Genomic DNA, 12,951 nt, shown 5'->3' with positions numbered 1-12,951 from the left:
ATCTAATTGGCCTTGAATATTATCACGCGTTTTTTGTATTTCGTTTTTAGTTTCTTTCAGCCTCAGTTTTAATTCTTTTTGTCCTTGTGTTATGCGCCCTTGTAAACGCTTTTCTGATTCCTGAGATTGTTATAATAAACGCTGCAACATTCCAGATATGTTGGCCTTTTCATCTACATCAGTTTTGCCTGTTGCCATCTGATGTAACTGTTTACTATCTCGCTTCTTGTGAACCGTTTCCTTCCCTTCCGAAGATAGTGTAGGAGCACTAACACTCGTTCTTTCATTCAGTTGCAAACCTGCCTGATTCAGAATGATTACATTTGGTTCAATATGCTGTAATTCACTATCTACAGACTCAGCGTCTGATTCATTAGCAACGCCATTCTCACGTCCATTGTACGGACCATATTGAACATCATGTGTTGCATTTTCGGTCTCATTCGGTATTCCTTCGTGTGCTGTCTCGTATTGTTCACGCTGATCTACCTGTTGCGTGTCCAACTCGATCCTATCAATATCATCCATTACTTCACTTTGTTTTCATCTATTCTTTTCTGTCTTTTTGAACGTTCCACACAGCGTTGCTGGTCACGAATTTTCCGGACCTGACTCCGCGTTAACATCTTATCATAAGACTTGATTCTGTCCCAAAATATCATCCACGGTCCTATATTCAATATTCGAACCTGTTTCCTCGTCCTTCATATAGTCTTTTGGTTACAGGAGTTGAGTCAGAACTCAGCACAACCCAATTCAACGATGTGTTGCGCCAGCATATAAGAAATATATAAATACAATTCTATCTACTCTTACTACACAGTTGAGTCACATTTACAATTGCATTTTTTTTTCACTTTGCATCAGCTTATTGTTTGGGAGGATTATGTGCTTTGTACCTATCAAAGGCAAAACCTCAATCTAGCAGAATGCTGTAATTTCGAATCCTTGCAGGATAGCAATTTTTGATTGCGCGCTAATTGGAGAAAACATCTGACTCTCTTCTCACACCCAGGGTATTAAATAGACATTCTAGATAACTATGAACTTGGCCAAAAGGACAAAACAGCTATTCCTTTTTTCATTCCACATATAATTTATTAACTGTGCTTTCAAGGGTCAAGTTATACACAACAATCATGTTAAATTACTTCAACACTCAGTAACGAAATATTTAACTCTTGGACATATTGAATTGGCTATTATTAATTCATTATCTCTACATATGAAAATTTTTATCACAGGCAAGAATGACTAAAAATCTTCATCAGCTAATTTACGTCTACGATGGTGTAGCTGGTCAATGTACTGAGTTGGAGGAGAATAATTTTACATTTTAAACCAATGAAAACCTCTCATGTACTCAATGTGAGGTGTGGTTAGTATCCTAGCTTTTGATATTCAGTGGACAAAGGATACGCAAGTTAGAGTGAGCAATATCTCGGCTTAATATTTACTGTGATTTAACGCGCGATGGTACTTTACCAAGCAACAGTGTTGTTTCCGTGCTGGATCTGAAACGCTAATTCCCTACTCTGGCCTTGACTGAATTTACTTAGTCTCAACTTTCCTGTGTTCCGTAGAACGTTAATTTTTCCCTAGTCAAAATAATGGCTATTGCACACTCGCTAAGGGTTGGAGAGATGTGCAAAATTTCTTTGCCTCCAAAAATTCCCCCAGGAATAATTAACTACCTCTTTGCTACCTGTCACCACGATATGTGAAACATATCGCCCACACTTTGCAAAAGGAAAGCTCTCAACACCCTCACTATTTTCCACACACTTGTGTGGTCCGCCGCAAGACAAGAGATATTCTAGAAGTTTTAGTTCTCAAAATGCTTTTATATAATGGGGATCTCCCTACCGTGTCGCGTCTGCATCGCCCAGTATGGCTTCAGCCAATCGCCATCTCGTTAGAGGTGAATTTTATTTTTCTCGTCAGGTCGCCACCTAGCGCCGTTAAAGCTGTCCAGCCACTCACCCTCGGTCCCAGCCATATTTAAGTTGAAAGGAGTAATGCATTGTTCTGGCTTTATACCTTTCTGCGCTGAAGCTCTCCGTTCTCTTGTTAAGTGGGGTTTTCCAATGCCATTAACCAGGCATGCTCGGTTCATCTCCAAATTGTTTCACTTTAACTTACTTACGCATGACACTATTCTTACATTGGTACTTATTGTTTTCTTAGTTTTCGGTACATGAGATTACTACAGTTGCTTTTTGTTGATATAATTTAATTATTATTTTCCGAGGATGTCATACTGTATCGTACTGTTACTATGGATCAAGCTCATGTAAAGTCCAAAAAATCTGGACGCCTTACACCCTTGTTTTGTATTCCCATTAGTTTCACTACTGGCGCCACTCGTATTTGAATTGATATCATCCTTCAGATGTTAAAACACGCCTGCCAACTTTTGTTATGTCGCACAACTCCTTGCTAGTGTTGCGATTTTTTTTATCTGTGAGTGTATGTTTTTAATTACTTTCTTTTATGTGATGAATAATTTTGGCCTAAGCGAGAAGTTATCCCAGAGTGGTATACTGTAGGACATGGGTGAATGGATATATGCAAAGTACGTTACTATAGCAGTTTTCCCATCCCCAAAGTTTGCAGTTATTCTTACATTAAAATGAGCTGAACGTAAATGTTTTAGCAGATTTACTACATGGTTTTGCCTAGTTAAGTTTTCACCAGTATGTGCACTCACGAAATTATTTCTGTCCCTTTTAAGACTTTTGTAGATACGCTACGTTCATAGCAGGTACAAAACTGAATGGTCTTCGTTTTTCTCAGATTTATAGCTAGTCAAGTCGTGTGAAACCAATTAATTTACTACTGTTTCCTATTTTCTCTGTCATTGCTTTCTAATCGGCTTCACAAATAATTCTTTTATAGTTTACGAAAGGACAAATCTTTCTTCATGATTCAAAAAGAACGGTAGCTCATTAACACAAACCAAGGAAAGAAATGGGCGTATGATGGAACCATGCATAACGCAAGTGCTGAAACACGTATCCCAAAAAAAAAAAAACTGCTTTCGCTAGTAGAATACTATGACTGACACAACTAAATATCTTAGATTAGTTACAGAAGACCACTAACTGGAGATAATTTATCATTTAACAATTTCGTTATACGCTCAGTGGAAGTCTAAACAGAGCACCTCTTTTGAAATCCAAACTGTGATCGATCAAGTGTCCCATTACTGCAAAGGCCCCACCCTCGAGGACATTATCTTCTCAAAAATTTTGAAAATCGATTTAAAAGGTATGACTGGCAGGTAGTTATAAACGTGGAGTCATTTTTCTTATAAGGAGGCCTAATAAAAGCATGAATATTTTAATATGTTTGGGAAAATACCTGGAATTAATATTAACAAATTAATGGGCTACATATTCTTAGTATCTTACTGGAGCTATCATCACCTTTTAACAGTCTTCCTTATTTCAGGGGGGGGGGGGGGGGATGTGTGTCAAATTCTCACTTCACTAAATTTCTTAGGTGTTGATTTTGCTTGCACTTCTGAAATTCTTGAATCGATTGTCTCACCTGATTGCATATTTTACTGGCAAGACCAGCTGATTAGTAGGCTTATGCCCCTGAGGAAATGTCTGTGTTCCGACGGTTGCGGGTCGAATTTTATGTCGTCCATAAAGGTAGAAAAATAGTGTCGGTAATTACTTATGTCGTTTAAAGTAGCAAGTGGCAGTTACTATTACACTATTTATTTACAGCTGAGTTGTCAGCAGTTTAAAACCTGAAAGGGTCATCACTGGACAGCAGTACACCTCTTAAACAATGTCTCCCACACTTAGTTACTGATAGTGCAATGTCGAATCATGTTGTAAGCTACGGTAATGGTGTTATGATAAACTATGTGACGTTTTTGAACAAATGGTGACTGATTTCGCAATGATTCAAACTGCTCAATGTGAATGGAAAACGAGAACTAGGTATTTCTCCTGATGTATATAAGAAAAACCAGTGTTCAGCACCACACACAAGCGTAAACACTTCTACCATACGGTCACCGTATTTAAAACATTTATTTCTGTCTGAAGATCAATGTTTCTGACCAAAAGAAAATTATATAAGGCGTAAAATAGTAGTTTTCTCCGAATATAGTTTTATAAATGGCTTCATATGTGCCTTTTTTAAATTTTTGTTTTAAAGAATGGAATCATATCAGCCGTTCCCCACATGACTGGTGCAGCTGGAAGTGTGGCGTTTGTGTGGTTTACCAACTTCCTGCTCCGAAAGGAATTTGTATCAAAGATCTGGACCTTCCGCATAATAAATGCGCTAGGTAAGTACTGTGTGCAAAAGTTTCAAATTTTCATAAACAGCATACCTCTATCATCTTTTTATTGCTATATTCAGAGATGTGTAATAGTATGGACAAGATATCAGCATTAATTTTTTTGCTTCATAATTTTAAGTTATCCTGAATGAAATAGTGTACAGCAACACTCATTTATGAGCGACCGAATAGCTAACCTGTTTCGTCCCGAAAACGGGGTATCGCAGGTGTTGGGGAGAGCCCTATGGACCCTTGACCATTCAGACACACATCGGGAGAAATAAGCTGAAGGTCCATGTATACAATTACATGTACTCGGCAAGATACTTTATGCTGCGTGTCGGAGGGTAGGCTGTCAACTTCCGTCACTTCTTCTCTCGTCACAAATGATATGGCGGAAGAACGATTCATGATAAACCTCTCTACGAGCTCCGCTCGAATTTTATCTTTATCGTCTTTGCTCGAGATCTACTTAGTAGAAATCAGTATATTGCTTCTCTGCTAGGAACGCATACTCTCGACATTTTAATAGTCAAGCACAGCGTTATGTATGACGTCACTCTTGTAGTGTCTGCCAATAGAGTTATAAGAGCACCTCTGTGGCACTTTTCCGCTTACTAAGCTACCTGTGCCAGGACACGCTGCTCTTCATTGGATGTTTCGTGTATCAGTACTATCAGACTGACGATCAATAAAGTATAGGTAAAACGGGTTGTAAGCAATTGTCATATCGCTGGCTTGGTTGCGGAGTATCTGTGCGAGCGGCTGCATTTGCAGAGTCGACATCGGAGGAGGGAGCTGCAATGTTGTGTTGTGGAAAGTTCTGCATGGGAAAGGCATTATTATCGAGGTTCAAGTGTGGCCAGTAAGTACTATTATTGTGAAGCAATGAGATATGGAAGTGGATTCACTGGAAAGTGCGTAAAGAAGTAATTAAAACTGAGCAATACCGCCAATAACAAATTTGTGTATCCGCCCGTTTGCGTGTCGTATCGTACAATATCAATCATCCACGTCGTGTCTGACCTCCCAGAATGAAACTAATGTGAATCAGTAAAATAATTTACAGCAAAGGAGTGTCAGTGGCTCAGTGGCTCGTAGCGAGCGTGAGAACATGCTTTCGGTCAGCGCGTTTCCGCACCAGCAATAATCAGCGGCGTCACGACGGTTACGCTCAGGCACGTAAGAGTGAGAACTGTGAACTGTAAATTAACTTTTACGAACAGTGATATATTATTACAAGTGTCAAGAAGGACTGGTACCAGATATCTGTGTGTCCGTGACGAGCGTAAGAACTTTCGTTCTGCCATTCGGCATCCGCATCCTCAACAATCACCCGCGTCGTGTCGGTTGCGCGTCCGCTCGTCCAAGTGATAATTGTGGAAAGAAAGAGCATCATTGCCTGTGTATACATTACCGAAGGTTCAGCCGAAGTAAGACTGTGAAATACGTGTGACAGCGTGAAGTACAACAGTGACAGATATTAACATCGTCAAGAATACTGTACAGTAATAAGGGAATGTTAATTATGACCGCTCATCAAATCTGCAAAAAATGTTAACTGGCATCACCACTTGCGACTTAGTGAGTAAACAGTGCAACCTGCGATTTTCTTATCGTCTCAGAATATAATTGTTCAAACCAGACGTAGGGCAGTGTTGTGTTTAGTGTTGAGTGGTTCCCCTAAACCCGCTTGCATATTTATATACATAATTTCAGGCAAGCCATCAGCAGTGTGGAGCAGAAATTATACGACGGCAGCTGGAGTATCGGATACGTGGCGTGGACATGGCACATGGTCAATGTGAGAGCAGTTTAAAGGTCTCCCGCCAGTTGTACACCCGGGCGTGTTACAGGGCCTTTGTACGCTACCTCCTTCAAGGGACGATATCACTTCCTGTGCATTCTTCCAGACAGTCAAGCCGTGTGAGCTGCCGGGCGTTCTGCCGAGCTGTTGCTTCCATTTTCTGCACAGTTTTTCGACAACCATCCCAGTCATCTTGTTTCGTGTTGCGAGTTTTGCTTCTATGTATACTCACCGTCTGGACTCCAACCAGAACCACAGGAAACACAGTATTCATCAATAGTGCTAAGAAAACCTGAGGGATCAAATCGTGCCTTGCATCTAGATTTCCTACGATTGGTTTTAAATGGTCGTTCCGCTAAATGAAATTTAAAAAAATATTGTACTTTGTTACTTTTTAAGTATTTTACGTGATGGGAGACTGCAGACATTTTATTTAGTTATATCACATCTTTTTTAGTTTTTTAGGAGCTGGTCAACAGCACGTACAAATTTTACAGAATGCATTACACTGTGCTGTCTGTGGTAGTCGTATTTATTCTGCTACTGGTTTAAGACCGAAATCGGTAACAGAATAAATATCATTATCACAGACAGCACAGTGCAATGCATTTTGTAAGATCAGTTATATCTATTTCCAGTGTGAAGCACAAAACAGTTTTACGTACAACTACGATCTCTGGAAATTTTTCCCAAGTCTGAATACTATTATAAGCTTCCACACTATAGTTCCGTATATTTAAATATGAAAGTTATTGACTATTGTGTCTAACAGATACACTCCAAGTCAAATTTCGAATAACCTCGGCTTTTGGGATTCCTTTTAAATTACGAAATGAGTAAGCGCTGTGACACCTGTAGAACAATTATCTGACTTCTTTAATATGATTTTAAAAAGATGCAATTCCGTTTTGCAGATAAATTTGACTCACTAATTGTCGGTGAAGGCGGAAGGAAATTTCTCCCACAATAGCTTCAATTATTACATTGCTGAAGATCATTTTTATTAATTTCATGAAAATGGGATGTGAGTCAGGATATCTAAATAATGTACACGACTCTAAGTAATACTTTTCTTTTAAATTATATTTCCAACTTGAATACACTTAGATGAATCAATAAACAGAAATAACAGTAACAATCACAACAGGAATCGCTAGAGGAGGAGTAAACTATTTTACATTGTTTCAGCATATTTATGCTTTTACAAAAGAAACAATTAAAGCACATTATGACGTTTTCAGCTTCGTGTCTCTGATTAACTACTAGTTCTTTTCTCTGGTACTTGATTATCTTAGGCAACTTGTCCATTTATTAATTACAAGATAAGTAATGAGGAGGTTCTCCGTAGGATCGACGGGGAAAGGAACAAATGGAAACACTGACAAGAAGAAGGGACAGGATGATAGGACATCTGATAAGATTTCATAAGACACCCAGCAATACCTTCCGTGCTACTCGAAGAACCTCTAGAGGGTAAACACTATTCAGGAAGACAGAGATTTGAATCCGGTAAATAAATGAAGACATAAGTTGCAATTGTTACTCTGAAAGGAAAAGGTTGTCACAGGAGAGGAAGTCGTGACGGGACGCATCAATCAGAAGACTGGAGACCAAGAGAAAAACGTAAGTCTAGAAAAGGGACGCCACAATACACTTTCTCCCAATTATTTAAGGGATGTAACTGCTTCTAGTGATGGCTCGACAAATGTTTGATCAAACAATAATGAATTTTTTCGTCTGTTTACACACAATGCTTTGCATCTGTTTGCGCTGTGTTGTTGAGCTGTTGCTTGGTTTGAATGATTTCTGCTATGATTGACTAAGTGCTAGGAAATCTGGCAGCAATGGTTATCTTCTAAAATGCTGACACCTCCTACTTGCAGGCATGGGTTTTCTCGTAGTATATGAGCGTTACTGGATTAATTACTCACTAGAAAACAAGGGAGCATAAGATAGCGGGTTCAACAAACATAATAAGAAGACATATGAGGAAATGACACAGTTTGTTTAAAACCGATGAGAATTACGTGTAAAGTATATCACTGACAAAACTGTACAGGAAAGGCGTGGGCTCACATGATTCTTGCGAACCTCCTACACAAAACTTAATCAGCCATTCAGAATAGGGTCTGCCCCTCTCGCAGATAAGAGAACAATAATCATTGTTTCTGACACTAGCGCGATAATGACTTGAAGGGCACACTTAAATGCACTCTGAGATTAATAATAAGGACAGAAGGATAAGGAAAACTCTGGAAAGAGCAAGATGTCTTTGCGAGGATGAGAACTGTGAAGAACTGAGCACTCAACCTGTGTTTTTACCTAGTATGGTGGCGACTGATCGGCAGCCGGCGTTGTAGCAGCGTCGGCGGTGGTGTATTATGAATAACATCGTGGTGCGGACGCATTGACTCAAGGGGGGGCTTGATGTGTTTCGGGGGGTATAACAATCCGCAGTGCTTCCACATATTGCCAGAGTCGATCTGGTAAGGCAATGTGTGGTGTATCCCTAGCCAGTAGTTCCACATTCATCGACCAGTCCTTTTCAACAGGCGAGAGATCGAGAGAACAGTAAAGTTAAGGGAGCAGTGCAATGCGACGATCTCTTGAACAATGAGGGCCACGTGTGGTAGGACACAATCTTGTTGCAATGTGGCTGTCGGCAAGATATGAGACGACAACAGGCTCCAACGCTTCAGGGATGTAACGCTGCAATGTGTACGAGGGGTTGCGGGAATGGAGTCCAATATCACCCAAAACCATAAAACGGGTGCAGGACCAGTAGGGTGATACATAAGACAATAGTTCAACAGTCTCTCACCGCGGTGACTCCAGACTCTAATCCGACCATCGTCGTGGTGCAGACAGCATCGGGATTCGTCGACAAAGACAATGTCTATCCATTCGGGTTATCCATGTTCGTCGTTCGTCACACCGTTGCCGGTTCAAACTCCTGTAGCGTTGACTCAGCGGTAAATGTAACAAAAGACTCTTGCACTTCCACTGTGCTGCAAATGACGTCACATGGTACGTGCGACGACAGCTTGTTGCTCAACATACCGAATTTGTTGGGATATGTTTCGTGATGTAGCAAGCGATCCATCACTTCCGTGTACACAATATACCTTTCGTCACGTGTAGTGGTTCAAATAGTTCAAATGGCTCTGAGCACTATCGGACTTAACATCTGAGGTCATCAGTCCCCTAAAACTTAGAACTACTTAAACCTAACTAATCTAAGGCTATCACACACATTCCAGGCCCGAGACAGGATTCGAACCTGCGACCGTAGCGGTCGCGCGGTTCCAGACTGAAGCGCCTAGAGCCGCTCAGCCACCACAGCCGGCCGTGTATTGGTGCAACGTGGTATGTGCAATAGGTCCCGTCGTCGATTCGTTGTTCCCTCCTGCATCCAGCGATTACAGATCAGCACCACAGTCGCTTGGTTCCGTCCGACACGGACCACCGATTTCTTTGAAAGAAAGTCTGCAGTCCATAGAGGCAACTACTCTTCCTCGGTCGAACTACGAAAGACGCTCGCTGTCTTCTACGAGGCGCACTGAAGCTGATTACGAAAACAACAGCACGAAAGAACAATTCCACACGGCCATCTGTTCTCCGTTTTATATAGGGCTCTCAGGTGCGAAGTGCTAATCATGTGTATCTCCCGTCGCCGCATACGCGTGCTGCAAATTTCACCTGATTTGGATGCTCCCTTCAGGTAGTTGCATTTTGGGTGACCAGGGTGTTCATTTTGACTGAAAACACTAAAATATCCTGAAAACTATACGCATTGGACGATGCAATATTGTGACGATGCTACCTACAGACATGTCGAAATCGCAGTGTAGTTCCCGGGCGCTCATCTGTGAGTTGTGGCGCACACCTATTTCATTAGCTTCTCCTGTAACACGTTTGCTTCGTTTCCTTCTGATGGTCTGTACTCTGCCATCAAAGTCAAAGGCGTTTATAACCTCGCAAAAGAACGAACGAGAGAGAGCTTTCTCTCGAAGACGCTCGGCATATAAAGCAACAGCAGCCTCAATATTTCTCAAACATTTTCCATAAACCAGGAGCATTTCAATTAGGGCCATAGAGTAGTATGTCGCAAATTACGACTGTGTACCCATTTCTCCTCCGATTACAGCGCCATTGTGGCGAACCGAATAAAATGCTTCAGACAAAAAGTATGTAGATTTTACCGTAGAATCGTAATGTACAATGAAAAACGCGTTGCCCCCGCCATCCACACACGGCGTGGGGTGGCGTGTCGAGTGTGTTATCACTGGATGTTCCCCTCTGACACAAACAAATTGTAATTATAACTATGCTTCATTACTACATCTATATGATTTCTCTGCAATTCACACTTAGACGCCTGGCAGAGTTTTATTAAGATGATCATTTCTTCCTATGTAGGTTGGCGACTGTAAAATACTTTGACATTCATAGAAGAAAGTTAATGATTTAAATTTCGTAAAAGATCTCGCCACAACGAGAAACGCCTTCCTTTTAATGATTGCCACCCTCAACTTGCTTATAACACCCTTGACATTCTTTCCCCTGATTCGCCATAATACTAAACGATCTGCCCGTCTTTGAACTTTTTCGACGTCTCTCCACAATCTACCTGGTAATACCAAAACGCACAGCAATATTCTAACAGAGTACGGACTAGCACAGTGCAGGCAGTGTTTTTATTAGTTCTGTCGCATCTTCTAAATGTTGTGCCAATAAAACGCAGTCTCTGGTTTGTCTTCCTTATAACATCACCTACATGATTGTTCAGTTTAAGGTGTTCGCATTGTAGTTCGTAAGTATTTAGTTGAATTGACAGCCTTTAAATTTGTGTGATTTATCGTATAACCAAAATTTAACTAATTTCTTTTCTTACTCATATGGATGACTTCAGACTGTAAATGCTAGCATCATCTGCATACAATCTAAGAGGGCTGGTCAGATTGTCTCTTAAATCGGGCCTATAACACCTCCCTCGCGAATGCTAGATGTCACTTCTATTTTACTCGATGACTTTGCGTCAGTTACTGCATACTATGATCTTCCAGACAGGAGATTAAAATTCTAGTTAGACATCTTCACAGAAACTTAATTTAATTAGAAGTATTTGTGTGAAACGGTGTCAAAAGCCTTCTGGAAATACGGAAGTATGGAATCAATTTCAGAACTCCTGTCGATAGCACTCATTACTGCAATGCGAATAAAAAAACTGGTTGTGTTTCATAAGAGTAATAGCTTTTGAATCCATTCTGAATGTCAGTCAACAGGCCGTTTCCTTCAAGCTCGCTCATAATGTTCGAACGCAGGCTGTATCCCATACTCCTAACATAAATACAATTCAGTGATAAGGGTCTGTAATTCATCGAACTACTCCTACTTTCTTCCTTGAGTATTAGAGTGACCTATGCAACTTTCCACTCTTTGGATACGTATCTCTTACCTAGCGAGCGCTTGTATATGATTCCTAAGTGTGAGGCTACTATATAAGCATCTTCTGAAAGGAACATAATTTTTATATTATCGTAACCGAAAGGATTACTTTATTAAGTGATTTAAGCTGCTTCGTTACCCTTAGTCTTCTTTTGGTGAAGGAATTTCGGAAATCTTAGTTTAATAATTCCGCTTTAGTAATTGCTTATATTACTACTGGAAAGGTGCAGTGAAGGTATTGATTGCATCTTGCCGATGAAGTACTTTAGATATGACAAGAATTTCTTTGGTTTTCAGACATATTTGGAAAAGAAATTTCGTTTTGGAGCCTACTAAAAGCATCCCGCATTGAAGTCCGCTCTAAGTTTCGAGCTTCCGTACAACATCGCCAATATTAGAAATTTTGTGTTCTTTTAAATTTGGAATGCTTTATTCGTTGCTTTTTGCAACAGTATTCTGATCTCTTTTGTGTACCATAGGGGATGAGTACCAAGTTTCGTTAATTGATTCGTTCTAAACGTCTCAATTGTCACTGAATTGTCCTTGCATTTAAGCCACATCTGGTCTACATTTATGTAGTTAGTTGGGGACCAGTGGAGACTCTCTTTTAGGAATGCGTCAAGTGAACTTTATCTGCTTTTTCAAGTATACCTACAATGCCGGCAAAAAATTAGTACACCTTCAAAGACAACTTCGATTTTGATCCGATGACGGTGTATGCCACCTGGCGGATAGTAGATGTACTGAGAATGGTTTTAACGTCGTCCAACAACAGATGGGCCACAGATACCAGAGGGCCATTCATGTCTACCCTGTAACAGGTGATGATCACAAGCAGAAGGCTCAAGGCGCAGTGTGGTGCAAACGTGTGACGCAAGCAGGCAACCATGCCACAGAGACACACTGAGTGAGTTTGAAAGAGATCGTATTGTGGCCTTCCTAGTGAGGGGATGGTCCTTTTGGAGAACTGCAACACAAGTCTAACGTCAGTTGTGCAGCGATGGTGGCATCAGTGGTTACGTGAATATTATGACACCCGTAGACGAGTTTCTGGACGTCCTCGCAACGTAGACGCTAGCCTCGATCATCATATTGTAAGGGCAGCAGTGGCAGACTGTGCAGCAACCACAGCACAAATATTAGGGCTCAGACGTGTCAACATGAACTGTTGCGAACCGGTTATTAGTAGTGGGTCTACGGGCACGTGCACCGTCTTCCACTCTCACCACTGCATCCAAGTGCACAGCAGCCTTAAGGTCTGGAGCGCGATAAGCTACGACTGTCGTTTACCTTTGATGTTTCTGCAGGGAACTCGAACCACCGCTCGGTACATGCAGAATGTTATTAGACCCGTTTTTTTGTCTTCTTGCAACAGGAAGGTGATGCGTTGTTC

The 12,951-nt window shown here is 40.9% G+C and overlaps 1 protein-coding gene across 1 annotated transcript in view; it reads left to right on the top strand.

The window, feature by feature from the left end:
• Positions 1-12,951, top strand: part of LOC126354780 (sialin-like) — a 118,139-nt gene that overhangs the window by 73,036 nt on the left and 32,152 nt on the right. The window contains exon 7 of the mRNA XM_050004677.1: positions 4,177-4,309. Within this exon, the coding sequence (XP_049860634.1) occupies positions 4,177-4,309 (133 nt within the window). The remainder of the gene's footprint in view (positions 1-4,176; positions 4,310-12,951) is intronic.

The sequence above is a fragment of the Schistocerca gregaria genome, chromosome 3, assembly GCF_023897955.1.
Source record: "Schistocerca gregaria isolate iqSchGreg1 chromosome 3, iqSchGreg1.2, whole genome shotgun sequence".
NCBI lineage: Eukaryota > Metazoa > Arthropoda > Insecta > Orthoptera > Acrididae > Schistocerca > Schistocerca gregaria.
Note: the sequence above shows the minus strand (reverse complement) of the source record. Positions and strands in the feature narration are given on the sequence as shown.